Here is a 27,157-nt window from a genome sequence, read left to right as displayed (position 1 = left end):
AAGTATCAGATCCTGCAGGATGCAGGTCGGGAAGCACGAGGTGTATCCCTGTGGCAGAGGCTGCAACTGTAGACACAGGTCTCGTTGGGTTGCTCCAGTGAAGTGCAGATTTCCTCTGTTGGTTTCAAAGCCGTGGCATTGCACCCCTGAGAGCAGGTGAACTCAGTGATCCCCACCAATTCTTTTTCACGTTCTTTGCAAGATAGTTTTTAGGTTTATGATGAATCCTGTTAGTTTGAATGTAGTCAGCTTTTTAAAATGTGTTCTTGTATTCCTTTGGTATGAAACCAGACTCTAGCAGCTTTAGTTTTAAAGCAGAAGATTATATAAGCAAGAAGATACTTTTTTTAACATCCCTAACTGCAGGAAAGTGCTTTCTAGATATCCTTGCCTTTTCCTCTTTTTTATTCTCTGTATGTTTACTGTTTCCTTTAAAACTCTTGTGAGTGGCCTTTGCCAGTGTCCAGTCTAACTTGCCAGCTGTCAAGCCAGCACACACCCATGACATCCCTGGAGAGCCTGGCGTGTGACACGTGGAAATCATCCCTGTGTTCTTCTGCTCTGTAACACACACCATCAGCAAATGAAAATGGTTTTGGATTTGACCCATTGCCTGTGTCATTTTGGTTGAATTAGGAGCTGCAGATGTATTGGTGCTGATTCCATTTTAGAAAAAGTCTCTCTCAAGAGCTCTTTGTATTTTTAACATGGCTCTTTTCTGTGTTCCCATGGAAATGCTCATTGTAATCCAACATGTAAAATATTCATTGCCTGGACTGAACGTTAAGGAATGTTAAGCATTCTGATTCCTCTTTCATTTTTTTTTGTCTCGTCTCTGTAGCCTGGAGTGATAGACAAGTTTAATAGTGACACAAAACCTATTATTAACAAAGTGGCTTCTGCAGCAGAAAATAAAGGATTATTTGAAGAAGCAGCAAAACTATATGACCTTGCAAAGGTAAATATCTCCAATGTGTTGCCTTAAATCAGTACCTGCTTCCCTGGGGTTTTTAAGCGTGTTCCTTGTGATCAGGGGGGATCTTAGTGATTTACTTTATTCTGGTAGATTGGAGTAGATTTCAGCAGTTTGGAGCAGAGGCTTTGGCTGCTTGTAGAGGGCTTCAGTGAGTTAACCTGGATAGTTTGCTATCCATCTCGTTCTGATCTGAGACATCCCAAGCTTTTGATCAAAGTCAACTTCTGAGGTGATTGCCCCTTGTGTGATGTTATCCTGGCCACTGATGTTGTTTACCTGGAATGTGCTTTTCCAATGTAATTGATACTGAACTCTGAAATAGTCATAGAATGGCTTGGGTTGGAAGGGATCTCAAGGACCCCCCCAGCCACACGCAGGGCCACCAACCTCCACATTTCATACCAGCCCAGGCTGCCCAGGGCCCCATCCAGCCTGGCCTTGAACACCTCCAGGGATGGACGGGGCATCACAGCCTCTCTGGGCAGCTGTTCCAGCACCTCATTACTCTCACAATAAAGAGCTTCCCCCAATATCCAAACTAAATCTTCCCTCCCTCAACTTCAAACCATTTCCCCTTGTCCTGCTGTTATCTCCCCTTTCACAGAGTTGCCTCCCCTCCTGTTTGTAGGCTCTCTGTAGGTACTGGAAGATTGCAGTGAAGTCACCCTACAGCTGGGCTTTAACTCATTTCCTTTTGAAACATATTTGAGGAAAGGAGGTTACAGCAGTGGCCAGTGTCTTAGAGAAAAGTGAAATGCTGCATGATTCTTTTTTCAGCATGAGCTAACAGTATTATGCTGCTTACAGCTGAAGTGATGCTGCCTGGGGGAGGGAGGCATCTCTGAGGTTGCACTGGGCATCATTGGGTAAAACATTCCTGCTTTTACTGTGACTTTGAAGTCTGGTCATGCTGCTTTCAATTGTGTATAACCTTTATGTCAACAGAACCCTGACAAAGTCCTGGAGCTGATGAACAAACTCCTGAGTCCCGTTGTGCCCCAGATCAGCACTCCCCAGTCCAACAAGGAGCGGCTGAAGAACATGGCCCATTCCATTGCTGAGAGGTAGGACGTGGGGCAGGACCTGACCTGGGTCAGCTGACAGCTCCATCGGCTCAGCAGGTGTTAGCATCTGGTTCTGTTCCTGCTGCTGGATCTGCAGCAATGTATTCAGGAATCGTAGAATCATAGGGTGGCTGAGGACCTTGGCAAGGGACCTTGAAAACCATTCAGTTCCAATTCTGTGCCACGGGTTAGGTGCCACCCCCCAGGTCAGGCTGCTCGGGAGGCCGTCCAGCCTGGTCTTGGAAGACAACAAAAAGGTCAGTGCTTGAAGTGCTGAAGCCAGAAAGGTTATTTCCAGTGGCACGCCAGGTAGATGTGGCAAGAAGCTTTTTCCTGTAGGTGGATCAGGAGATTTGCACGATTACCAGCTGGGAGGCAGTCTATTAAGGAGCACCGAATAAAATGGGTTATGTTTCCACAAGCTGTAACTTGGGTCGTGCAGCGAGGTGCTTAAAAAAGAAAGAGGTGCAAAAGACCAAAAGGAATATCAGTGCAGTGTCAGTGTGTTAATTGGGGCACATGCCTGAGAGATGGCAGCGCTCAAGATTCATTAGCAGCCACGAGGTAGGAATAATAAGCTGCTCTGAAAGGTAGAAATTGCAAAATAGCTTTGGGACTTGTTTAATCATCTTCTTTTGATGCCTCTTGTCACAGTGATTGCCGTGGACAATTCTGGTATTTTACTAGGGCAGAATCTGGGTACCTGGGAGAAATGTCTTGCTGCGTTTCCTGAAGTGTTCTGATGAATAAAAATAAACCAGGCAAGCTTGCAGTTCCCAGGCAGGGCAGGTGGATATGAGAGAAGGTATTGATTTCTGCCAGAGGCCCGTGCTTTGCTTTTTCTGACAGGTGACATTTGCCAGTCCCTCCTTCAGCTGCTCCTTCGTTGAGGGAGGCTGGAAACAGAGAGATTGCTGCCACGTTGGCTTAGTGAGAGCCTCGACCCCAGCAGGCGTGAGGGAAAATCAAACCTGTGGTCTGAATTTGAGCTTTAAGTCACCTCCTGGCAAGTGTAAACTAGGGAGAGGACAGCATTCAGTCTGTTCCTTAACTTCTTGCCTGGAGCACGCAGCTGTGCTGGGGAGCTGTTTGCTGTGAAACACTGTTAGACAGGCTTCTACTGCATTTGCCCCCAGTGCGTGTCACAGTTTTCTGCATGAATATGAGAATTGTAAGTGTTTAAAAGGAAGCAAAGTTGGGATTGGATGGAAATTTAAGAGTGGATAAAATTATTGTTTAAGAAAAGACGAAAACTGTAAAATTCTGCCTCCCGGTTAAGGAAAGCAAAAGCAGTCCTTTGTTGGATGCCTTCTGTCCTTGTGCTTGATGTCTCTGCTTCCAAGAGTTGCCCGTGCATGCTTCTGTGGTTGCCTCTTGGCTCAATAAAATCGTACGATAATTTCTTTCAGGTACAAAGCTCAGGGGATCAGTGCAAAGAAATCCATCGACTCCACGTTCTACCTTCTGCTAGACTTAATCACGTTTTTTGATGAGTATCACGCCGGTCACATTGACAGGGCCTTTGATGTAAGTTTAAAGAGTTCTGTTTGAAGTGCAGCCTTACTAACGCCCTTGAAAGCCCAGGATGTCTCACAACGTCACTTAAAATAAAAACTTGCATTTAATGAGTTAGAGGTGCTGCAGTGCTGTGGGAATTTAGAAGTGTATTTCTTGTTGTTTACTGATCAGGGAGATCTTTCTGGAGGCGTTCTGTAGTCCTCGAGCAAATGATTTCTCCCACTGAGCCAAGTGTGGAGATAAGCCAATAAGTAACACTGAAATGATTCCTCTTGAATGGAATTGGCAGCGTTTCGTTAAGGCTTCAAAAGGGTGCTTTAATGGTATATAGTGCACAGAGCATTGATTACCTGCCTGTTTGTGCTTCTCCTTTTGAAGATCATCGAGCGCCTGAAGCTTGTACCTCTTAGCCAGGATTGCGTGGAGGAGAGAGTTGCTGCCTTCAGGAATTTCAGTGATGAAGTAAGTAATGCCTCTTGTTTTTTAGCTCCCAGAACCCTTCTCCCTTGTTGAAAGTATCTTAAAACCTCATAATCTCATAATTCTTATTCTTGAAAGGGAAGTAGGAGGGAATTATTTTGCATTCATGCAGTAGACTCTTGGCTCGCAGCTCTTTTCTCGTAATGCTGCTCTTTGGAGCACTGCAATTCATGCTCAGAAATCTTATCTCCGCTTTGCAGAAGGAGCCTGCAGATCTGACTTGTTCTGAACGTGCTGAGTTAGATTCACCTCTGTGGTACAGCACCTGGGTTCTGATGCTGATGACTGCCTCTGCTCTCCAAATCTGATTTATTGTGCATCACGCTAAATTGAGAGGAGCTCTGCTACAAACTACTCTCATCTGGGAAATGAATTGGAGAGTGCCAGGCAAATCAGCAGCAGCCTAAGAGAGAGCAACTGTGCAAAGTAAAAGCTTGCTGTCAGCTCTTTTGGTTTGCTTGTGTGTAGCAATGAGTGCAGTACTGGTGACTGTGAGCAAGACGTGCTTTCTGGGAGGCTGCAGTCCTTTGGCTGTGCAGTGTGCTGCTGGAAACCTTGGGAATTCTCTTCTCATGGCTGCTGATGGCACCGTGATGTTTTTTCTTATCTCAACGTTACGTTTCCTTGATTATTTACCAGAAAACAAAGCCTTTCACCTGTACTGTTCTGAGTGCTCATTTACCGCCAGAGTGGGAGTCCATTGCTGCTTGTGGACTGCTTTTACTGGAAGGCAGCCCTTCTTTTAGACAACACTTGTTTATATGTGGGTCTTTGGGATGTTCTGCTGCTGCTTCAGGTTCCATATGCACTTTTGTTTCAAACTTGAAGGCGTAGCTGTTCTGCATGTGTGTCCCAGGGCCGTGCTGCTGCCAGGGGAAGCCATTCATACACGGCCGTTGCTGGGGCGGGTGTCAGTCGTAGCTCTCTGGGTTTCCTGATGTCAGTGAGCAAAGCTAACGATTCTGTCAACCTGCTTTTTTTTTTTTTGCAACACATCTTTTCTTTCTCCCCCTTTGTGCAGATCAGGCACAATCTATCTGAGGTACTGCTTGCAACCATGAATATTTTATTCACCCAGTACAAGCGGATGAAAGGCACAAGTCCTGCCACTCCTGCCAGGCCCCAGCGGGTGATAGAGGACAGAGATTCGGTAAGATAAGATAAGATAATATGTAACCCTCACTGTCCAGCAAGTTTTCCCAATTCCTTTTTCCCTGTCTTTCAAAGAATTGGGCTTTACTTGGGTGTCTCTGCCTGTCTTTGCTCTCAGACAGAGGGCTTTTCCAGTTACTTGCCCTGAGACAAGTCTCTTGTAACTTCACCTATGTAGAAGGAAGGGATATTGTTCTAAATGTCTTGAAAATGTGTTACAGTATACCCCCACCTCCTGGCCAGAAGAAATAAGCAGTCTTCAGTCACCTTCCTCGAGGGCTCTGCAGTTGTTAGCAGATGTGAGCAGTGCTGTGTTTCTAGGATGGTTGGTGTTGTTGCCTTAACAGCTGGACTACTGTCAAAAACCCAATTTCCATCTCTTTCATTTTGGCCTCTTCTTCATGCAAAAGTTATTTCTTGGGAAAGGCACTTCATTCCTCTGCTTGGCTGGCTTCCGTAGAGACGTGGGCAGACAGAACCATACAGCTTTTGGGCACTGTGGTGCTTGGTCTGGCTGCCTGGTTTCAGTGCTAACCAAGGTGGGTTTGACTGAACTGCCACACTTGGTGCTGAAGCTTTTCCCCCACCTGCTGGTGGGAGGCACAAAAAGGGATCATTTATAACATCTGATGGGACGCAGACAGGTTTGTCAGCGCTCTGTTAAGCAGAAGTGTGCTCAGTGTAGCTGTTAGGGGCTCTGGTCTTGTAGTTCTTACCACCTTAGAGCTGCCACAGGTGCTTGACAACCAAGGCTGAAGCACTCAACCTGGCTTACAGGTGAGGAAATAAATCTCAGCTCCTGCTTGATGATGAGACCAGGGCCTCATCCAGCTATATTCCAGGTTTGTCATCTGTGAAAGTGCCTTTCATCTGTACATTCCAATATGAATGAAAGTAGCATTTCTGAGTGCTGCTGGTGGGAAACTCCCAGCCGTGGGGCACGGGGGAGCAGAGGGCACAGGGTTCCCTCTTTGCTTAACTCAGGGGGACGCAGGCCAGCTGCCTCAGTGAATCATAGAGCCATAGAATGGTTGAAAAAGACCATAAAGATCATCTGGTTTCAACCCCCTGCTATGTGCAGGGTCGCCAGCCACCAGAGCAGGCTGCCCAGAGCCACATCCAGCCCGGCGTCCTGTGCTCAGAGCTGTGATTTCCAGCCAGAAGGGAACACAGAAGATAGGGTAGGAAGTAAAGCACGTTCCCTTGGTTTCTCACCCTGTGTGGGAGCAAGGAGTCTAGGTTGGCCCAGTTCCCTTGCTTGGAAAACAGCTTGGGGGTTTTGGAGTGGGAAGAAATGAGGGCACTTCCAATGTGAAGAGGAATGGCATCTCCAGAGCCCCTCTGCGAAAACATTTCCTATTCCATCCCAAGGATGAAATGTGCTGTACCTAGAAACCGTTGGGTTTGGAGTCAGAGCTGGGTTTGCATGCATTTTCTTTATTTCACAGAGAAATTGCCTAGGCTGTGTTTCGAGTCCTTTGATTATGTGTATATTTACACACACGCACTAATTGGCTTTGGGAATGAGAGGGCAAAGCCTTGTCTCTCTCGGCCTGATGCGTGTTGTCAGATCTCAGGTAGGGGTTGCAGCCAGCGCAGGCTGCAGTGCTGGCACCCAGGGCGTGATGGCAGCACCATGTGCCCCACACCCTGACCCCACTGGGTGAGCAGCTCTCCAAGGGCATCGTCTGGGTGGCAGAATTAGGTCATGAAAGGAATGGAATTCGTTTATTTGTAGTGATTTTAAATCACAAGTGACTTTCACATTCATTAACTAATTACAGCCAATAGAACACTGAGACCTCCAGGCCGCTCTTAACCTCTGCAAACCTCCGTTCTTTCTTCCCCAAGTGCTGCTGCCTGCAACTCATCGTGGTGCTTTGATTTTTAAAAATAGATTGCCTCCAATATCATTGCTACCATAAAGGCAGAGGGAACTGTAATTCACGCTGCTCCTGAGCCCTGTCAGTCACAGTTAGAGGTTTTGCCTCTTAATCTTTAATTGGGAACCAGGCAACTTGCCGTGCTGTCTTCATCTGCCACTTGTTTCAATGTCCTCTTCCCTGTCCTTCAATGGCAGCAGGTTAGAGGTGACACGACCTCTGTGAGCAGAGGAAACAACAGCAGAGAAATGTTGGCCATCACTGAAACTAAAAGAGTGATTTCTCAGCAGCCTTGTGAATCAGGCAATCCGTTTGTGTTAAGGTTGGTAACTCAGTCCTGTAACCCGTGCTGGGTGCTTTCAGCCCTTGGGCCACTTTGCAGCTCCAGGTATTCGTCCTCCCTTAACCAGACAAATGAGTCGAAGAAAAAAGGGTTCCTACCTCCCCTCCATTGGGCTGTGGCATTTGTAGGTATTGAACTTCTTTGTTTTCCTGTCTTGCAGCAACTGCGATCTCAAGCTCGTGCGCTGATCACATTTGCTGGAATGATCCCTTACAGAACATCTGGAGACACGAATGCAAGACTGGTGCAGATGGAGGTCCTTATGAACTAGCAGAGAAGCTTTGGCTCAGGGCTCGGCAGCCGGGCCTGTTGGTAGTGCATCTGGGGCTGGGACCAGAGCCCTTTTGTATTCTGTATTTTCGTTGATGGAAATAAATTTCTTTGATTTCTATTTGTTTTTTGATATTTTCATTTTTGCTGTTCTTTTGTGTTTTTATGTGTTTGTTCATTTAAAAAAAAAAAAAGTTGGTTTATCTTTAGAAAATCATTCTCAGAGAGTAAGTATGGAGAAAAGGCGGTTCTGCAGCCCCCTGCACTGCTGTCCTGCCCTCACTCCGTGTTGCTGGGATGTGAGGGCGCGTGCACTTCTGGTCACAGAGCAGGCAACAAAGCAGGGGAGCCGATTCCAACCTTTGCACGCTGCATTATTGTGGGAGACAATTAATTATTTTATTTTTATTTTTTTTCAGTATGGCTGTAAGCGTAACCTCCGCTAGGGGATGTTTGACCAACTTCCTAACTACCTTTCCACCAAAACTATTGTGGCGTGAATTTAGATGAACTTTTGGATGGGAAGCAGAGAGCCAACTTGCCATCATCCCCCCAAGGACACGTATGAGCAGCTGGGGGCTGCTGGGGGCGCTGGGGGCTGCGTGTGGCACCGGACATTTCTGCAGCACAGTGAAGGTTGAAGCAGCTTGGAGGACGGTGACGTGGGGAGCCCTGAAGCCAGACAGGCTCAGGACTGCATTGTGCAGTGTGTCCTTTCTCCTGGCAGGCTGTGTGTCCTCAGGCAGCCCCTGACCCGAGCGGAGGGGCAGCACTACTTGGCCCCTTCTGGAAAGGCTGCCGTTGTTCCCTGCTCTGCTGTGCTGCTCGCTGACGTGCTCATTTCCAGCCTTACACCTAATGACCTTTGAGGAAGGCTGTGATGCCAGTCCCGCTGGCCCTTCCAGGCTGAGCAGCTGCTGAAGCATTCCATGCTTTGTTCTGAAGGCCAGGAAAGCCCCTCTGTGCTGTGCTGCCCCAGGAACCAGCCGCAGGGATCCAAAGGCCTGGGACCCGTGCTGCAAGTTAAGGCCCAGCACTGCTCTGTGCAAGACACAGGTGCCAAGGGGTGGGCAGGGGTGCTGAGGGCAATGGGAGTCTTTAGCTACTGACTGCCCTGTGCTTTCTTCTCATGTCTGTGCAGGTGGTGACTTGCAGCACCCCATCCTCCCATGCTCCAGCTCCACATCCCAGCCCAGCTGCAGACACCTGGCTCTCCTCCCCGCGCGCTGAGCTCGCTGCTGACTGCCGTACGCTGCTTTGCTGCAGATGGCACCTCGTGGTCTTCCAGATGCCACTGTTTCTCCCCACCCCACGCCTTCCAGCTTTATGCTTAAGGACTTGTACTTCTGGAAAGAGCAGCCTGCTCCTGCTCCCTGCTGTGTCTGACCACCAGGCGTTCTGCTGCAGGGTCGGTAACCTCAGTGCCTTCCTGCCCTGACTTTGTTAGCGGGCAGCCTCCACCGTGGCTTTCTGTGGGTTTTGGGGATGTTAGAATTGATGCGTTGTTCAGAGCAGCCTATTGGAAGGCATTGCCACTGTCCATTCTGACGGGAGGAGTGCTTCCTTTCTTATGTCAGGCTTTGAGAGCAACCTCAATTTCCTACATGCAATTGCTGTGAGCAGAGTTTCCTCGTGGCCTCTCCCAAGCTGCTGTCATCCATGCCCCAGCGGGGGGCTGTGTGATGGCTGGGAGCGCAGGCTGCTCTGCTCCTGGGGGCTCTCTTCAGCCTGATGGTTCCGGCTCCTTTGGGCCCATTGGTGTGAGCAGCTGCTTGGCCACCTCACAGTGGGCAGTGCTGGTGGCTGCTGATTCCCAGCCCGTTATGATGAGGATGTGACTTTGCTCCCTTTGTGTAAGGTGAATTTAGGATCATTTGCTGATTTCCTTCTGCAGGAGCTGAATACACGCCAGCAAGCACACCGCTGTCTGTCCCCAACAACCCTGGGCTTCAGCAAACCACAGCGCTTTGCCTGCAAGCCTTCAGCTGTCTGTGTGTGCTGCAATCCGCCCTTGTGGGATGGAGGTCAGATGGGGGGACAGGGTGCAGCAAGGTGGGAGCGGTGATAACCATCTCTCTTCTCTTTGCAGGTTCCTTCCCTGCAGCTGGGGGCTCGGTCCTGCCCTGCAGTGCTCAGTCCCACTCTGGGCAGCAATGCCCAGCGTGCTGGGCTGCCTCTGAGGAGGGAAATGGGGCGGTTAAAGCTTCCCTGAGGGCTGCAGGGATCTCTGCTTTGACAGGCTTTAACAGAGTCTCCCTGTGGAGTACTGAGCTGTGCTCCACGGACCGGATTAGGGTTGGTTTGACACGTTTAATGGCCACAACGGGCACAGAGCATTCCTCATCTGCCTGCAGCCCCTGCGACGCCGCGGGACGGCTGGGTATTGTTGCTGCAGCTGGTGTTGTGAATCAGGCCGACGGCAAGCGCTTCCTACTATCCGGCTATTTCACTACACCAGGGTTGCATCATACCACTTCCTTCACCCGCCTCCTGGAGCCTCCATGACTCTCCCGGAGCATCTTGCTGCTGCGCCTGGCCTCTGATTGCTGAGAGGCTCTGATCTGTGCCGTCTGGGACAAGTTTGTGTTTTCTGATGGGATAATGAGCTTCTAAAATAAAGCTGTGGCTTCGAGGCATCAGTGTGGTGCTGTTTGTGTTGGTGGAAGCTGATGCCCGTGTGGCAGGAATGGGCGAGGTGGGACTGAGGACGGTGTGTATGCATGCGCACAGTGTGTGGGGAGCAGAGCGAGGCCCAGAGAGCAGGTTGAAATGTTCGTGCAAGTGCAAAGGGCCACCAGAGGCAGTGGCTGGACAACCCAAATTTTCCATTAACTCGCAAAGTGAGTGGGCTGAACTTGCAATGGGCTGCAGCGTTGCCCTCCAATGTTGTTACCTGCCCTGTTAGCTTTCTTCCACGATGTTATCTGTTGCACATTTAAGTGCATGTGTGACACTGAGCCCTGCACGAAAGCCACCCATCCCCTTTTTGGAGTGGGGGTCTTTTCCACCCAGGGGCTTCCAGTTCCCCTCTCCTTTGGGTTCAGCTCCCGGCGCAGCTCAGCTCCTTCAGCAGTGATGCAGCTGTGGTTTGTGGGATCTGCTGGGCAGTGCCGCAGGGAAGGGGCAGAGGAGCAGAGCGCTGAGCTCACCTCCGGCCCCCACCTGGGAACATTCAGTTCCCACCCAGATTTGTTATGGAAAACCGCCGCATTTCTCTGTAGCTCTGTCCTTGGGCCTTAATCTCAAATCCGTTATCAGTGCCGCGATCGGGCACCGGCAGCCACTGATGCTGATAACAGCAGTTTTGATACCCCCTCCAGCTATTTTTTCCCCCTGACCGGCTCGGGGTGGTTCCAGCCACTCGCATCCCCCCAGGCGCTGTGGGGCCGTGCTTGGCTCTGCAGGTATAAATCCCCGACCCCAGCACTACAACGTGGGACCCGTGCAGCCACCATGGCTGAGCTGCCATGTGCTGAGCCCCCGCCACGCTGCAGCGGCCGCTTCACCATCAGCACGCTGCTGGCTGCTGAGGAGGCAGCGGGCTGTGAGGGCACGCAGCTCTCGGGCAGCTCGCTCTGCACCAGGACCTTTGGCTACAACACGGTGGATGTGGTGCCCGCCTACGAGCACTATGCCAACAGCAGGGGGGTGGGTGAGGCCGGACGGGGGAGACCATCGCTGGCGGACCTCCACTCCATCCTCAAGGTGAGGCCTCGGTGCAGGGGCTGCTGGCCGCACTTGTGCTGGTGTGGCTCTGCCCTCAGGCCCGTCTCTCCGTCCCACAGCCTGAACCCGGCCACCACCTCCGTGTGCCGCTGCCGGACCCCCAGCGCAGCAATGGCCTCCCCGACACAGAGGAGGGGGCTGGAGAGCCGAGCAGCGCCCCTGCGCCAGAACCTGTCCGCTTCGGGTGGGTGAAGGGTGTGATGGTGAGTGCCCTGCGTCCCGATGGCTATCGCAGCATCTTCACGTTTTTCCCAATCGGGAAGAGAGGCGATGGCCTCATCTTGTGCCAGGGGAAGTTCAGGTGGAATTTTGGGAACAACTGCTGTTCCGAAAGAGCAGTAGGGCAGTGGCACAGCTGTGCATTCCCGTCCCTGGAGGTGCCCCAGAGCTGTGGGGATGTGGCACTGAGGGATGTGGGCAGTGGGCACGGTGGGGTGGGGTTGGACTTGGGGGTCTGAAAGGTCTTTCCCAGCCTTAGAAGTTCTGTGATCTTTGGTTTAGCATTCATGGGTTGACAGTTGGACTGGATGACCATAGAGGTACTTTCCAGTGCCTGTGATTCTGTTTCCACAACCGGAGCTGTTCCCCATCCCTTCCTGGTGCCCTGTTGTTAGCTGGAGGCCAGCAGACCCAGCGTGGCTCTGCCTGTCCCGTGGTGCCCACCCACCCTCACGGCCGCGTTCCCGTTGCCCTGCAGATCCGCTGCATGCTGAACATCTGGGGCGTGATCCTCTACCTGCGCCTGCCCTGGATCACAGCCCAGGCAGGAATCGGTGGGTGCCTGTAGGGGATGAAGGCAGCAGGCGTGGGGAGGATGCCGTGGGGCTGCCAGCGGGGCTCGGCCCGGTGCAATCCATCCTCTCCTGCAGCCCTGACGTGGCTCATCATCCTGATGTCTGTGACCGTGACCACCATCACCGGCCTGTCCATCTCTGCCATTTCTACCAACGGCAAAGTGAAGTCAGGTAGTGCTTCCCTGCCAGGTCCCTCACAGCACTCCTGGGACGACTGCACCCAAACCTTCCCCGTGGGCTTTCTGTGCCGCAGGGGGCACCTACTTCCTCATTTCGAGGAGCCTGGGACCGGAGCTGGGCGGCTCCATCGGCCTCATCTTCGCCTTCGCCAACGCGGTGGCCGTGGCCATGCACACGGTGGGCTTTGCTGAAACCGTGCGGGATCTGCTGCAGGTGAGGACGTGGCTCTGCACCTCCTGTCCCCAAACCCACCTGCACCCCCCTGCCCAAGCAGAGCTCATCATCAATACCTGCTTTAACGCCGCGCCGCCGATCATCAGCCGCCAGCTCCTCCAACTCGCGGACGTGGCGGCGGTTGGCTGAGGGAATTCTGTTTCCTGGTCGGTGACGGTGCCCCTTCCCCAGGAGCACGACTCCCTGATCGTGGACCCCACCAACGACATCCGCATCATCGGGGTGCTCACTGTCACCGTGCTGCTGGGCATCTCGCTGGCTGGCATGGAGTGGGAGGCGAAGGTACCGCATCCTCCTGCAGCAAGCCGGCCTGCAGCCCGGCCGAGCCTCCTGCCCCTCTCTGCCTCTCCAGGCCCAGATCCTCTTCTTTTTGGTCATCCTGGTGTCCTTCATAAACTACCTGGTGGGGACGGTGATCCCGGCCAGTGCTGAGAAACAAGCAAAGGGCTTCTTCAGCTACAGAGGTGGGTTCACCATGGGACCGGGCCATGGCTGAGAGTGATGATGAGAGCTGGGATTGTGTTCTGGCAGTGGTTTGCTTCCATCCAGCGCTGCAGTGTTGGAGCTGGAAGAGGTGGTGGGAGCACCAGGTGGATGGGGATGCTTCTCTGCTTCCTCCTCAGCTGACATTTTTGCCCAGAACTTCGTGCCTGACTGGCGCGGACCTGAGGGCTCCTTCTTTGGTTTGTTCTCCATTTTCTTCCCATCGGCCACTGGTATTTTGGCCGGAGCCAATATCTCCGGTGACCTGAAGGTAGGTTTTTGCCCGCCCTTCCTGAGCTGTTGCTTCTCAGGACGGGGAACTGGGGGCCCGTGAAATTCAGATGGCACAAAACCATCGCTGGGGGCCCCTGGAAAGCAGCTGTGCATCTCCCTGCGACCCCCTCGGACAGGACCCTGCCGTGGCCATCCCCAAGGGCACCTTGATGGCCATCTTCTGGACCACGGTGTCCTACCTGGTGTTGTCAGCTACGATAGGTGAGTGCAGTGGGCTGTGGCCCCGTGAAGCAGGGTGGTGGGCAGCAGGAGAAGCACCCGTCCTTGGAGGTGATGCAGGAGCAAAGCGTGCATGTAGCTGTGCCCCACAGGTGCCTGCGTGCTTCGGGACGCTTCGGGCAGCCTGAATGACAGCGTGGCACTGGGCTCACCAGGCTGTGAGGGACTGGGCTGCAGCTACGGCTGGAACTTCACTGACTGCGCCCAGCAGCAGAGCTGCCGATACGGCCTCAGCAACTACTATCAGGTGTGCCTGGGGGTTCAGGCTCCGCAGGGTGTGTGGAGGGCTCCTTCTGCTTAGATTTTCAGATGTGGCTGAATGTAACCACCTGGATGATGTTACTGGAAGCACCGAGGGCGGTGGGATGGGGTAAGGTGCAGGGTGATGTGCTGGCGGCACGGAGCGTCCTGACCACTGGGTTTTTGGGCAGAGCATGAGCATGGTGTCAGGATTCGGTCCCCTCATCACAGCTGGGATCTTTGGTGCCACCCTCTCCTCAGCGCTGGCCTGCCTCGTCTCGGCCCCCAAAGTCTTCCAGGTGAGCATTGATCCCTGTCCCTCTCCCTGTCTCTGTCCCCAGGTGATGGGACAGAACATCCCCGCACCTCTCACCCCTTTCTCCCCACAGTGCCTCTGCAAGGACCAGCTCTACCCTCTCATAGGCTTCTTTGGGAAGGGCTATGGGAAGAACAGCGAGCCTATCCGTGGCTACATGCTCACCTACGTGATCGCCATTGGCTTCATCCTCATCGGTGGGTGCCTCCAGCCGTGCCTGGATGGCTTGGCTGCGGCGCACCGCTGACGCTCTGCCCTGTCCTCCTCCCGCAGCCGAGCTCAATGCCATCGCCCCCATCATCTCCAACTTCTTCCTCTGCTCCTATGCGCTCATCAACTTCAGCTGCTTCCATGCATCCATCACCAACTCCCCAGGTGGGTGCCAGCCCCAACCCCGGCCCCATCCTGGCTGTGGGGTGAGGGGAGCCGGCGGCAGCCGCTGTGTGTGTTTGCGTGCAGGCTGGCGACCCTCCTTTCGGTATTACAGCAAGTGGTCTGCGCTCTTTGGTGCCACGGTCTCAGTGGTCATCATGTTCCTGCTGACCTGGTGGGCGGCCCTCATCGCCTTCGGCATCGTTGTCTTCCTCCTGGGCTATGTCCTCTACAAGAAACCAGGTGCGTGGTGGCTCTGGAGAGGGCCCCACATCCCCCACAGTTGTTGGTGCCCGTTGCCAATCCATCCTCTCCACACAGATGTCAACTGGGGCTCCTCCATGCAAGCCAGCTCCTACAACCTGGCTCTGAGCTACTCGGTAGGGCTCAGCGAGGTGGACGAGCACATCAAGAACTACAGGCAAGGAGGCTGAGATTGGAGCTGGGAGGGAGGGGAACAGAGCCGGCCCCCCACGAAGCCAAGATGGGATTGTGCCCGTGGCCACGGCCTCAGTGCTGGTGAATCACAGAGTGGGGCAGCTGCACCCCGAACCCCACGTCCTCTGTGCCACGTGGCAAGGCCACCCTCAGATTCTGTCCTCTCCTTCCCATCAGGCCGCAGTGCCTCGTCCTGACCGGGCCGCCCAACTTCCGCCCAGCGCTGGTGGACTTCGTGGGCACCTTCACCAAGAACCTCAGCCTGATGATCTGCGGCCACGTGCTGATCGTGAGTGTGCCCACAGGGCGCCCTGGTGGTAGAGCACCAGTGTCACTGTCAGCAGCACCTGTCACTGGGAAACCAGTGGAGTCGAGGCTGATAAACCAAAATCTGCCGTTTTTTGGTGCAACAGCAATTCCCCATGCACGCCATGCTTAAACCCAGGTTCTGCCAACAGCTGGGGCAAGGGGAGATGGAGCTCTTTGGTGCCCAGAGCACTGGGATGGGGACAGGGACAGTGGCCACCCGGCCAATGGGCTGTGCCCCCTCCCTGCTCCCCCAGGGCCCCCGCAAGCAGAGGGTGCCCGAGGCCCGGCAGGCATCGGATGGCCACACCAGGTGGCTCCTCAAGAGGAAGATCAAGGCCTTCTACACCAACGTGCTCTCTGAAGACCTGAGGAGCGGCGTCCAGATGCTGCTGCAGGTGGGGCAAGCTGACCATTGCAGGCCCTGCTTGGGGCACACAGTGCCAGCTGGATGAGTGCCTCAAGCAGGAATCTGTTGCTCCCATTGCTTTTCCTGAAGGCCGCCGGCCTGGGGAAGATGAGACCCAACATTGTCGCGCTGGGCTACAAGAGGGACTGGCAGGCAGCCGCACCGCAGAGCCTGGAGGATTACGTGGGCATCCTGCAGTACGCACTGCGTTGGCACCTGGTGGCTCCATGTGCCTCTCTGAGCCGGGCAGTGGCATCTCGCTGTTGTGTTGTCCCCACTTCATGGGGATTTTGGGGGGGGAGACCACTGCCGTCAGCTCCTCCTCCCTCCTTCCAGCGACGCCTTTGATTTCAAACACGGTGTGTGCCTGCTGCGGCTGCGGGAAGGGCTGAATGTTTCCCGAGTCCCACAAGCCCACAGTAAGTGCTGTGGACACGCAGTGCTGGGGACCGTCCTTGTGATGGGGACTGGTACCCTGAAACCAGGGCAGGACGTGTCCGTGCTCCTCTCCCTCCACAGCTAACCCTGCATTTGGGGCAGCAGAGCATCCTGATGGGAATGGCACTGGCAGCAGAGCAGCACCCGGCACAGGCATCGGTCAGTGCTCATCAGGCATGTCCAGGGCCTCCTGCAGCCTTGGGATCCACTCTGGGGAGCTGGGTTTGTGCACAGGGCACCATGGATGCAGGGGTTGAGGGTTCAGCTTGGGAAGATGGTTCTGTTTGCTACCGTAACTGCTGCGGGGTGGTGCCATGCTGATGCCTGCATTTCTCTTCATAGTAGACCCCGAGCAGCAGGCGAGCACCATCTTCCAGAGCCAGCAGGGCAAGAAAACCATCGACATTTACTGGCTCTTTGACGATGGAGGTAGGCCCTGCCTCGTGCTGCAGCGCCACGCAGCACAGGAGGATGGGGAGGCACTAAAAATGCCCTGTGGCTGCATCCTGCAGGGCTCACACTGCTCATCCCCTACCTCCTCGGCCGCAAGAAGCGATGGGGAAAATGCAAGATCCGGGTGTTTGTTGGCGGGCAGATCAACAGGATGGACGAGGAGAGGAAGGCGTACGGGCAGTGCAAAACGTGCACGGGTGTCCCGGCTCAGCAGCCGGTCGCTGAGCTCTGGGAACTGTCCCTCTCTCTGTGGCAGGATCGTGTCCCTGCTGAGCAAATTCCGCCTGGGCTTCCACGAGGTCCACGTCCTGCCTGACATCAACCAGCAGCCCCGGCCGGAGCAGTAAACAAACCCCCTGCTCACGCAGTCCTGCCTGAGCCACGGCTCTGCGCGGCACAGATCCCTGTTCTCGGTGCCACGGCTCCACTCCCTCGCAGCAGGCTGGGAGCGCGCCGTGCCCCGTCCCAGCGCGGTGTCCTTGCCTTGCAGCATCAGGAGGTTCGAGGAGCTGATCGCACCCTTCAGGCTGAACGACGGCTTCAAGGACGAGGCGGCGGTGAACGAGCTGCGGCAGGGCTGTCCCTGGAAGATCTCCGATGACGAGGCGCACAGGCACAGGGCCAAGGTAGCGCTGGGGCAGCCTGCAGGGAGCCTCCTGCTTTTAAGTCAGGAACGCGTGGTTTTGGTCTCCTAAACCTTCACCACCCGCTCCGCAGTCGCTCCGACAAGTGAGGCTCAATGAGATTCTGCTGGATTACTCGCGGGACGCGGCGCTCATCGCCATGTAGGTGTCGGCACGGCCGGTCCTGCTCCCTGTAGGGCAGGAATGGTCCCTTTGGGTTCTGGACACCCCACGGCTGTTGGGATGGGGCAGCGCTGCTGCAGGCAGGGGGAGGGCACCAAGGAAGGGGTCCGGCCCCAGGGGCAGGACGCGGTGGTTCCCTGTTTTTGGGAAGCACTGTGTGAGCTGGTGCCAGGAGGTGCTTCCTGACGCAGCCCCGTCTCGTGGCCGCAGCACGCTGCCCATCGGCAGGAAGGGCCGCTGCCCCAGCTCCCTCTACATGGCCTGGCTGGAGACGCTCTCGCAGGACCTGAGGCCCCCGGTCCTCCTGATCAGAGGGAACCAGGAGAACGTTCTCACCTTTTACTGCCAATAAAGCCTCCCGCACCCCTGCCGCATGATTTTTTTCAGGCTGCGTTTGAGCGATTCCAGGGGGTTTGGGGCAGTACCAAACGTGTACTGCATTCACAGCAATGCCCAAATGGCTGCAATGGGGCTGCGGGGCTCCAAGGCAGCAAAACCTGCCATGGCAAAAGCGAGTGTGGTTGGTTTCCAAAAGCCCCACGCTGGCATCCTTGTTGCCCCACATTCCCCCCCAGGAGAAACGTGCAACTCCATTCACCTCCATCATCACAGCGTTTACTGATTATCGCCACCAGGATTAGAAGTGTCAGTAGAAAAATAAAATGTACACAGCTCTCTATCATACAAAGTTTTGTTCATGATAGCTGCACTTGCCAAGGAGCCACAAAGCCAGGGCCGTACCCAAGCAGAGCAGCACACAGGAGGCTGGGAGGCGAATCAAGACCTGCTCAAGCAGCGACTTTCTCAGGCCAGAAGGGCTTTGTGGATGGGGCTCACAGCCCTGCCCACCAGGACACCTCAGCATTTCCATTTTCAGCAGTCGTTTACAGCTTTTGACAAGGTTACGCCGCAGTGCAGCAGGAACTGCTCTTCTCCCAGCTGTGCCCAGGGTTTATTTCCAGCCCGCTGCAACAGCTCTCAGCATTTCTGAATTCCAGCCTTCCTAAATCCTTCTGCCCCAGCAAAGCCAACAGAAACCTGCTGAAAGCTCCAGCTTGCCTCACTCCAGATGGAGATAAAGTGAACACCCTGTATCTAAACAGATCATTATTCCTGACTTTGGTTTGAGGAAGGAGGGGGAAGATGCAGAGGGAGAGGCCCAACCTCCTCCACAAGCACAGCACACAGAAGGGCTCGTGCTCAGCACCCATCAGGCAGTCTTACAGTGGCGTTTACTAACAATCTGAACCTTGCCCACCTCAGGAGAAGGATTCACATTAAACTAAAACTCACAGTTTTATTCCCTGGATTAAAATGGGTTGCATTTTAGAGCAATTTCATTAAAAACTCCTTAAAAACGACTCTATCCACTTGCTGGCAAAAAAAAAAAAAAGACCATTCACAAGACATCTTAGCACAGTGAGAGAATTCCTTTCATGATCAGCACAGGACCTTGATTGGAGTTGTTTCAGCACAGGGGCCGTTGTGTTTGTGGCCTTGGGAAAACTTGCTACAAAAGGTAAGCTGATCTGGAGAGCAAAGGATTTCTGTCACCACACAGGTGGGAAGCACGGCCTGGAGGCTGGACACAGATGGTGCCTTCCTCCAGTCAGCTGCTAACAGATTGCTGTGCCACCCAGCAAAATCCTCAGCATTCAGTGCCAGCTTCCCTGTGGGCCCAGAAAACAGACCAGAGAGCCCTGACTGCACAGCACACCTCTGGAAGACAGGCAGAGCTCCGAATTAGTTAAATACCATTTAAACCAAACCAACGCATTAGGAGAGATTGTAGCATGGCCAGAAGGAGTTGGTCTGGGCTTATTTTTGCACAGCTCAGTGCTGATAGCTGGGAAGCTCTCAGGTGCCACAGGCTGGGTGTTTAAAACACAACACATGGCCTCTATGCCCCAAAAAGGCACCAGGTTCTCACCCACAGGGTCACCAAGGCAGAGTGCTGAGTTCTACATATGCCAGCTGTGGTGTCTGAATACCTGCAGAGATGCTCAGTCACACACCTATGTTCACCAAGTGAAAGGAGAGCAACACCACAGGTCTCCTTCAAAGCAAAAGCACACATTCGTGCACCCCGTGAGTTGTGCTGTGAGCAGCAGGGTGCAGCTCCTGTGCAGGAGACACAGCTTCAGAAGAGTTTCACTGCAATGAAGTTCATAAAGACTACAATCATTACTACACCGGTGATTTCCTGTGCCTCAGCACTCATAATCACAGCTCTCAGCCACAATTTTGCACTTTCATCCATTTAAAACGTTTGTTTTTTTTTTTTTTTTTTTTTTTTCTTTTGCTGCTCCCCAGTCTCACTACGACCATGACCTGGCATAAGGAAGATGGGGCCAGAAAAGAAAACAATAAAGGAAGATTCTCATTAAAAGAAAAAAAAAAAAAAGAATCACATTAAAAGAGCTTCGGGTTCACTGCAAAGTGAGCTCTGAACACATCACACCACCCGCAGCCACGCTCTCGCCCCTCAGCAGTTCAGTTACTCTGTTGCTACAATTTGTCACCCACCAGAGGTCAGCGAGTCTCTGCCAGAGCCCTCTGCCTATCCTCCAGGAAAACAAAGTTTCACTTGGCACTTAGCGTTACAAGAACGTAACGAAATGAACCATTTTCACCTCAATTTCTGAAGCAGACCGCAGCCTCATGGAGCGGCCAGCAAGCAGCCAGCACCAGAGCCTGGCTGCCAGTGCTCACTCAGGGCTGGTGACACAGTGCTGAAGAACAAACCTGGATGTTATGCTTCCTGTAAGAGCAAGATAAGTTACAGAAAGCACGTTCTCCATCACATCTGTGGCACGTGGCCCTTCAGGCCAGGCTCTGCGAGGAGATTCCTGCTTATCACAGTCAGGGAGCCCTGCCACCGGCCTGAGGCAGCAGATGCCTTCATGCAGCTTTGCAGTGGGGAGGAAACGCACGCCAAGGTGCCATCTAAGCTGTGCTCCCTGGTTACTGCCTTCACAGACACCAGGCGTGCTGCAGATGCTTCGCTTCCATTCTCAATCACCAACATCTGGAGGAAAGCTACAGAGTGGCCAAAATCCGCAGGAATGAAACCACCACCACACAGAACGTCTGACCCACTCCAAAAATGAGGGCTTCAAAAGGAATCATTTTTTTCCCAGCGGCTCTGTAAACTCCAGCAATAGCTGCACCTGTGGAGGAGAGGAAAAGCAGAAATATTACTGTGTGATGGCAATGAGAGCTGTACTGCTGCGCTACGGGAATACAGGGAGGGATTTAACTGGAGGGAATGCAAGGCTCTTAGGGAGAAGGCTCTGCAGATAAGCAGGTGGAGGCAGATCCATGAGAAACCTCAGCAGAAGCAACACATGCAGATCACAGCACATGACAGTATTATTAAGGTTGGAAAAAAACACTAAGAGCACCTAGTCCAACCTCCCCCAGCCTCACCATGCTCACTGACCGTGTCTCTCAGTGCCATATCTCCGTGGTTCTTGAACACCTCTGGGAACACCACCTCCCTGGGCAGCTGCACCAGTGCCTCATCACTCCTTGGAGAAGGAATTGTTCCTAATATCCAGCCCGAACTTCATCTAGCACAACCTGAGGCCACCACCTCTCGCCCTGTCGCCGTTACCTGGGAGCAGAGGCTGACATCCCCTCCCACAGCCTCCTGTCAGGGCTGCAGAGCTCTGCCCTGAGCTCCTCTTCTCCACGCTGACCCACCCCGTTCCCTCAGCCGCTCCCACAGCGCTGTGCTCAGACCCCTCACAGCTCCGCTCCCTTCCCTGGGCACACTCCAGGACCTCCTCGTCTTTCCTGCACCGAGGGGCCCAGCGCTCAGCATAGCACTGAGGTGTGCCCCCAGCAGCGCCATATAGAGAGACAGTCCCCTCCTGCTGCCTGCTCTGCTGCTGTCACAAGCAGGGATGTTGCTGGGCTCCACACCCACCTAGGCACGCTGCTGGCTCAGTTCAGCAGCTTTCAGCTCACACCCCCAGACATTTTCCCTCTGCGCAGCTTTCCAGCCATTCTGCCCCAACCCTGCAGCAACGCTCGGGATGTTGTGACCAAAGTCCACAAAGCCCATCCATCCAGCCTGCGCACCCACCGGGCCAGCAGTTGGGAAAGTTCTGCCGGGGCCTTGCTTCAGCCCCGCCCGAGCTGCCCTGCTCCCCAGAGCTGCCCTCCCAAACACCCCCCGGCCGCCCCTACTTGTCAGGATGCCGGCGGTGATGGGTCCCACGATGCCCATCAGCAGGAGGCTGACGGACATGAACCTGCCGTACTTGTGGTGCCGGAGGGTGAAGAGAGCGAGCAGGGCGGCGGGAACGTGGAAGGAGAGCGAGGAGACGAGGGCCCACAGGAAGACGCCGTACCACATCTCTGCGGGGAGAGCGGCGGTCAGGGCCGGCCCGGGCCCGGAGCCCTCCGAGAGAGCCCCGGGAAGGGCAAGGCGGGGCTCGGGGCGGAGAGGCCGTACCTGGGAAGGTGGACAGCGGGCTGGAGTAGGTGGTGCCGTTACCGACGCGGGGCACCAGGCGGAGGCTGAGGATCTGCTGTAGCAGACCCCCGCCGCCCGCCTCGCCGCCCTCCATCCCCTCGGCTTGGCTGGCTGCCGGCCCGCCCCCCCAGCCGCTCCAACCAATAGCGAGCGCCGCTCGCCGACGGGCGGTTCCTCTCGCCAACCAGCAACGGGCTGCCATAGGAACGGCCGCCAGCCGCAAAGCATGCCGGGAGCGGTGCGGAAGCGGGTAGGCGGCGGTGAGACGCTCTAGCCGTCACGCCACCTTCTCGTCGTCGCTTCCCCCTCTTTTCACGGCGCGGGCGTCGGTCCTCCCCGCTAGGGGGCGCTCCGAGCCGGCAAAGGCGACGCTCTGGTGGCGGTGGTGGCCGCGCGTGCGGGAGGCGGCGGTATGTCGGGCTGCGAGGAGGAGGCGGGGGACGGGTACAGCTCGGCGGAGGACGAGGACTACGTGCCTTCGGGTGAGCTGGCGGCGCGGGGGGATGCAGCGGGGCCGGGGCTGGGGCCGGTTGGAGGGCGCGGGGCTGAGCGGCTGTGCTTGCAGGTGCGGAGTACAGCGAGGAGGACGAGAGTGAGCTGCTGAGGGAGGAGGAGGAGGAGGCGGCCGGCCCAAGGCCCACCCGCGGCAAGAGCGGCTCCCGGCGGGCCGCCCGCAGGTAGGGAGCCCGCCTGAGGGAGCGGCCCGTTTCTTTGTGCTTCGTGCCTTCCAGTCGGGATTTAAGAGGCCGAGAGCCCCGGCCTGAGCTGTGCTGCGCCTGAAGCCCTCAGCGGTGGGGAGTCGGGGGAGGGAGCGCTGGGGTGATGCACCAAGTTCACCTGTCAGCCCTGTGCCTCATGCAGCTCTGCGTGTTTGCTTGCGCTCTGCTTGCAGGAAGAAGAGGAGAGGCCTCGTGCTTGAGGTCGATGAGAAAGAGGAAGGAAAAGTTCAGGAAAATGAAGACGAGGAGGATGACTTAAAGCAGTCAGAAAGAGACCAGGAAGAAGAAGAAAAAAAGAAAGAGGACGCACTTTGGGCCAGCTTCCTCAGCGACGTGGGGCAGAAGCCCAAAGCAGCGGCCACACAGGCAACTTGTGCTGACAAGGTACCAGGGTCCCCCTTTGCTGAGGGGATGTGGGGTGGCTGAAGCTGGAATGTGTGGGTGGCAGACACAGCACTGCTATGGAGGGGCTACATTCATTTGTGCCCTAGCTGTTCTGTATGCCTGGAGCCCCGCTATGGGCCAAGCTGCTGACTGCCTTCCCACTGGGGAAGCCTGCAGTCTGGAGTCTGCAGTCTGCTGCTTCCTGGAGCTGCTTCTCAGCATCCTCTGGTGTCCCATCAACAGCTGGCAGTGTCTCTTTGTGGTCTTGGAGTCGCCTTGTGAAGTGCATGTGAGAAGTGAGGCTGGGCTCGAGTTACACTCGTGGGCACAACTTTTCCTTAAGGCTTCTTGGGCCTTTGTCACTGCTCCAGTAACACGCAGTCTGTGTGTATAAGTGTGGAAACAATCATTCCAGCTATTCCTCTCTTGCTGGAATTAGTTTTTTTTTTTCTTCTCCAACGGATCAACCAAAAGAATCTTTTGTAACAGAAGTCTTGACTCTTGAACTGGTGACATATGGCTGCAATTCTCCTTGCTTCTCTCTACAACTGGAAAGCTGGAGGTTCAATATAGTTTTGCAATCCTTGCTTGCAGCTTTTAGGAGGAGCATCATTTCATCTGAAGCCTCGTGCTTCGCCCCACCTCAGGTCTTACTGGGCGAATGGCTGAGTGGCTGTGCTTGATTTGAGAAAACTGTGACTTCAGGCTTTTGCTTGCTCTCTGAACCACAGCACTGTATCCTTGCTAGTTCCTATATGTAATTAAAGTTTCTCTTCTTGTTTTGGCTCTGAACTGTGACTTACAATGATAAATTGAGAATGAGATGGGGGTTATGCTCTTTGACTAACCAGACTAAATTACAGCAATACCTGAAATTTGTATTGGGTGCTTGGCCATTCAGAAGTGGGATTTGGCTTGAGTGTAGAAATGCACTGTTGTGTTTTCTCCTTCATATATTCCACAGGCTGGAGAAGAGAAGAGTGTGAACAAGCTTCAGGGGAAACCAAAAGAGTCTGAGAAGCCAAAAGATTCAGGAAAAGTCACAATCACCAAAGTGTTTGACTTTGCTGGTGAGGAAGTCAGGTGAGTTGGCAGTTCAAGGCTTCTGCTGCAGGCTCGTGCAGAGCACGTGCTGTCCTGCTGCTGACGGGCTGATGCACGTGAAGCAGGGTGTCTGTTCTTGTTTGTATCTTTATGCTTTTAATCCTGAGCACAGAAAGACCTCAGGGAAAATGAGGCCAGAATTTTTTGCTGAGGGCTGCAGAGTACACTTATGTGCAGACCCCAGCCTTTGATCACCTTCAGAATATTCCTGTAAATTCACTTAGGCTTCCCCAGGTTGATGAAGTATGAAACGATGGCACTGCCAGGGCTGAGGCAGGAGAGAAATGAAATCAGCACTCAGTGATTGCAGGCACACATTTTATTCTTTCTGTGTAGTCCAAATTGCGTGCTGCTGGCAGGATATCTGCTGGCACTTTCCCAGGGGACATTTACAATCCTGTTCAGAGATGTGCAGATTGTAAGAGGTGTTTCACTGGGCTCATGGTTAATCACTTCCTCCTCTAACAGCTGCATGAAGGTGATGGGCTAAGTTAAATCACCCTGTAGGCTGTTTGGCTTGTGAAAATCCACTTGAGATGAGCTGCAGAAGGACAGGTACGTTATAAAGCTGTAAAAACAAAACTGAGGTGAGGTCCTGGTGAGCCCGTTTGGAATCTGCTAAGCTGTGTCGGTTTCCTGTGACAGCAGAGGGCAGCAGATCCCAGCGATAACACCTGAACTGCCCAACTCGGCGGGAGGAGGCGGGGAGCTGGGGCTTGCATTGCTCTTGCTTTTCATGCCAGTGCTGCTGCCTGAGAAATGTGGGGAAAGCCATGAGTTCTGGTAGAGGCTTTCCCATTCCCCTGCACAATCTGGACTAAAGGAATGCGCTTTGTTCCTAATAAGATGGCAAAGAATTGTAGCACTGCTTCTCTTCTGAGAGAATCTGCCATCCCCTTTTTGCAAGGGAGAGATGAAGCTTTTTTATCATGGACAGACAAGAACCTGTGGTGGAATTACAGACAAAAACTTTATTTTCTGGTGCACGGTCCTCAGCACCCAGCTTGTTGTTTGTCCCCACTTCTGAGGTGTGCAGTAAGAGAGTTTGGTTCAGAGGCATTGTCCTACCGGCTGAGAACAGAGGAGGCTTCTAGAGTTGCAGGCTCACACAAAAGCCTCGTTGGGTTGTGATGCATCATCAGGTGGCACGTGGCAGAGCTGTGCTCTCAGTGCTCTGGAGTTGCATGAAATCAGAGCGCAGTCTTGTTTGAAATCTGGGCACATCCATCTGTGAGCTGTAGCTGAGTGCTGCGTCCTAATGCGAGTATAGAAGGGAAGGCATTGATTTACAGCTTGCCACGTAGGCTTACCTCAGAGCACTTGCAGAAGAGGATTTTGTGTGCACCAGAGCTTTGAAGCTGAGCTGAACTTTTGAGCTGTTCAGAGCCTGTAAAATGTCTGCCTCGCAGCTTCTGGTTTACCTGTCTGCCAGAAGTCTCAGGTAATTGTTGTTTCTATAGAGTGCCCGCGTTGCTCAGATGTTGGTCTGATTCTGAAGTTTGTGTGGTGGTTGCAGATTACAGATGAACCACTGAAGCTTTTATTTCATTTTATTCTGTTTTTGTTTGAGGCTCAGGGAAGCTTCCTGTCCTTCCAGAAGCTTACGAGACCAGAGCTTGGTCAGGGCTCCTCAGAGCTCAGGGCTCCCCCAAGTTTCGTGCTTCTGGCATCACCATCTTCTCTCTCATTTTTTAATAGCTGTAGCAAGGACTTTCCAAGCTAGACAGAGGAGTGCTTTTCTGCACCGTTGGCTTTTCTAGTGTCTTTTACTCAATATTGATTATTTCTTCTGGGGATCTGCAAAGGCACAGATGGAAGTTCCTACTAAATGTTGATCAGTTAAGCAAAAGCTGGACCTTAGGCTACATTGAGACTGTAAGCCACTGCTAAAGTACTTATTTACAACAGGATACAGAGCCAGCTGCAGTGAGATCTGGAGGACTGACCGGTCCGCGCTGCTGCTAGAGTTCCAGCACGCTGCTTTCTTTAGCTCTTTGATAGCAGAAAAAGCCTTCTGTGTTTTTCATCCTTTTGATTTTTATGGCTGAGAAACAGCATTCAAAGCTGAAGCTTCAGTGGCGTTTGCACCTCAGAGCGTCTGCTGCGGGTTGCCGTGTGTAGGATGTACAGAGCCACCCCTGCGCCCAGCTGCTGCTGCTGCTTTTAGTTGCAATAGGTGAGGACCGGAGGGCTTTTTCTTTTGAGTAGCAGGAGGTCGTCTTTGACCCTAATGGCCGCAAACGTTCTGAATACCAAACGCTGACTTCCTTGCCTGGGGAAGCAGCTGGCAAGTCGGTGCTTACAAAAGACGGCGCACGGTAGTTGTGTGTGTTTTTGGACTGAAAGAGCTGCAGTGAGAGAGCTGTCTCTGTTACTTTCCTTTCTAAATGACTTCAGGCTGCTTTAGAGCGTTGCTCTTCTGAAAGCTTGAGAAGAATTTAGATCAGTATTTAGGCACTGAGAGATTCAGGGCACAAATTTCAACAGTCTGCTCATTGAAGCCTTTAACAGAAGATCATTTAGCCCTGATCTTACTTTGCAGAACAATTTATTTTCCCCTCTAAGAAGATGTAAAAGATCTCTTGCATGATTAGAGGAGTAGAAGTCTCTTGAAAGAAATCTCCAGCTACGGGGTTGCACTAGAATAACCCAAGACCTACCTTTTTAAGCTGCCAGCTCCCGTATATGTTATTGTTGCACTTGACGTGCTTTTAGCAGTTGCTAGTGCTGAACTTTAGGTTCAGAGCATTGCAAATTACTGATGACCAAACAAAGAATCAAATTTAGTGGCTTCTAATTTTACAAAATGTGTGGTTCAGTAATGCCTTCTAAAACAAAAACTGGTTTCCAGGATTCATCTTTGTAACCAATTTCCCTTTTCATCAAGCCATGGCCCGGGTTGCAAAGGACCACAGTGCTCCTCTCTTTTCAGCCCCCTGCTGTGTGCAGGCTGCCCAGAGCCACATCCAGCCTGGCCTTGAGTGCCTGCAGGGATGTGGGGCATCCACAGCCTCCTTGGGCAACCTGTGCCAGTGCCGCACCACCTTCTGGGTGAAATCTAATATCACTTCTA

General features: G+C 53.6%; 4 protein-coding genes across 11 annotated transcripts in view; 3 read left to right on the top strand and 1 right to left on the bottom strand.

The window, feature by feature from the left end:
- The window catches only part of NUP93 (nucleoporin 93), a 69,763-nt gene extending 61,956 nt beyond the window's left edge, over positions 1-7,807 (top strand). For all 6 annotated transcript variants that reach the window (XM_052685274.1, XM_052685273.1, XM_052685272.1 and 3 more), the window contains 6 exons: positions 842-958; positions 1,922-2,040; positions 3,450-3,567; positions 3,937-4,020; positions 5,060-5,188; positions 7,577-7,807. In XM_052685274.1, the coding sequence (XP_052541234.1) occupies positions 842-958; positions 1,922-2,040; positions 3,450-3,567; positions 3,937-4,020; positions 5,060-5,188; positions 7,577-7,687 (678 nt within the window). In that variant the 3' untranslated portion in view covers positions 7,688-7,807. The remainder of the gene's footprint in view (positions 1-841; positions 959-1,921; positions 2,041-3,449; positions 3,568-3,936; positions 4,021-5,059; positions 5,189-7,576) is intronic.
- A 3,297-nt stretch (positions 7,808-11,104) lies between these two features.
- On the top strand, positions 11,105-17,768 carry SLC12A3 (solute carrier family 12 member 3). Of its 3 annotated transcripts, XM_052685246.1 has the most exons (26): positions 11,105-11,391; positions 11,472-11,615; positions 12,110-12,185; positions 12,282-12,377; positions 12,460-12,599; positions 12,792-12,902; positions 12,973-13,084; positions 13,244-13,374; positions 13,514-13,598; positions 13,709-13,863; positions 14,048-14,155; positions 14,246-14,369; positions 14,446-14,547; positions 14,632-14,787; positions 14,866-14,965; positions 15,160-15,271; positions 15,546-15,686; positions 15,788-15,894; positions 16,034-16,116; positions 16,217-16,294; positions 16,478-16,564; positions 16,648-16,759; positions 16,845-16,931; positions 17,079-17,214; positions 17,306-17,373; positions 17,605-17,768. In XM_052685246.1, exons 1-26 carry the CDS (start codon positions 11,140-11,142, stop codon positions 17,744-17,746), a joined length of 3,045 nt encoding a protein of 1,014 aa, XP_052541206.1. In that variant the 5' UTR covers positions 11,105-11,139; the 3' UTR covers positions 17,747-17,768. The 3 variants fall into 3 exon arrangements, with proteins under 3 accessions (XP_052541206.1, XP_052541205.1, XP_052541204.1); XM_052685245.1 differs by having other exon boundaries at positions 16,188-16,294; positions 16,481-16,564; positions 16,648-16,931; XM_052685244.1 differs by having other exon boundaries at positions 15,441-15,686; positions 16,188-16,294; positions 16,481-16,564; positions 16,648-16,931.
- A 219-nt stretch (positions 17,769-17,987) lies between these two features.
- TMEM170A (transmembrane protein 170A) lies at positions 17,988-21,989 on the bottom strand. Its single transcript, XM_052685331.1, has 3 exons — positions 21,857-21,989; positions 21,589-21,759; positions 17,988-20,564 (listed from the first exon to the last, which is right to left on the bottom strand). Exons 1-3 carry the CDS (start codon positions 21,969-21,971, stop codon positions 20,434-20,436), a joined length of 417 nt encoding a protein of 138 aa, XP_052541291.1. The 5' UTR covers positions 21,972-21,989; the 3' UTR covers positions 17,988-20,433.
- Positions 21,990-22,225: 236 nt separating this feature from the next.
- The window catches only part of CFDP1 (craniofacial development protein 1), a 47,896-nt gene continuing 42,964 nt past the window's right edge, over positions 22,226-27,157 (top strand). The window contains exons 1-4 of the mRNA XM_052685321.1: positions 22,226-22,359; positions 22,443-22,554; positions 22,770-22,980; positions 23,945-24,063. Of these exons, the coding sequence (XP_052541281.1) occupies positions 22,290-22,359; positions 22,443-22,554; positions 22,770-22,980; positions 23,945-24,063 (512 nt within the window). The 5' untranslated portion in view covers positions 22,226-22,289. The remainder of the gene's footprint in view (positions 22,360-22,442; positions 22,555-22,769; positions 22,981-23,944; positions 24,064-27,157) is intronic.

Source organism: Tympanuchus pallidicinctus, unplaced genomic scaffold (assembly GCF_026119805.1).
Source record: "Tympanuchus pallidicinctus isolate F22 unplaced genomic scaffold, pur_lepc_1.0 scaffold22, whole genome shotgun sequence".
NCBI lineage: Eukaryota > Metazoa > Chordata > Aves > Galliformes > Phasianidae > Tympanuchus > Tympanuchus pallidicinctus.
Note: the sequence above shows the minus strand (reverse complement) of the source record. Positions and strands in the feature narration are given on the sequence as shown.

Bases quoted from the DNA above. Each gene is read 5' to 3' on its own strand.
- TMEM170A (XM_052685331.1), bottom strand. From the start codon at position 21,971: ATGGAGGGCGGCGAGGCGGGCGGCGGGGGTCTGCTACAGCAGATCCTC. The intron at 21,760-21,856 runs GTACGGCCTCTC...CTCTCCCCGCAG, and splicing joins CCCGCTGTCCACCTTCCCAG to AGATGTGGTACGGCGTCTTC. The intron at 20,565-21,588 runs GTAGGGGCGGCC...TCTCCTCCACAG, and splicing joins CACCGCCGGCATCCTGACAA to GTGCAGCTATTGCTGGAGTT.
- SLC12A3 (XM_052685244.1), top strand. From the start codon at position 11,140: ATGGCTGAGCTGCCATGTGCTGAGCCCCCGCCACGCTGCAGCGGCCGC. The intron at 13,864-14,047 runs GTGTGCCTGGGG...GTTTTTGGGCAG, and splicing joins GCCTCAGCAACTACTATCAG to AGCATGAGCATGGTGTCAGG. The intron at 15,687-15,787 runs GTGGGGCAAGCT...CTTTTCCTGAAG, and splicing joins GCGTCCAGATGCTGCTGCAG to GCCGCCGGCCTGGGGAAGAT.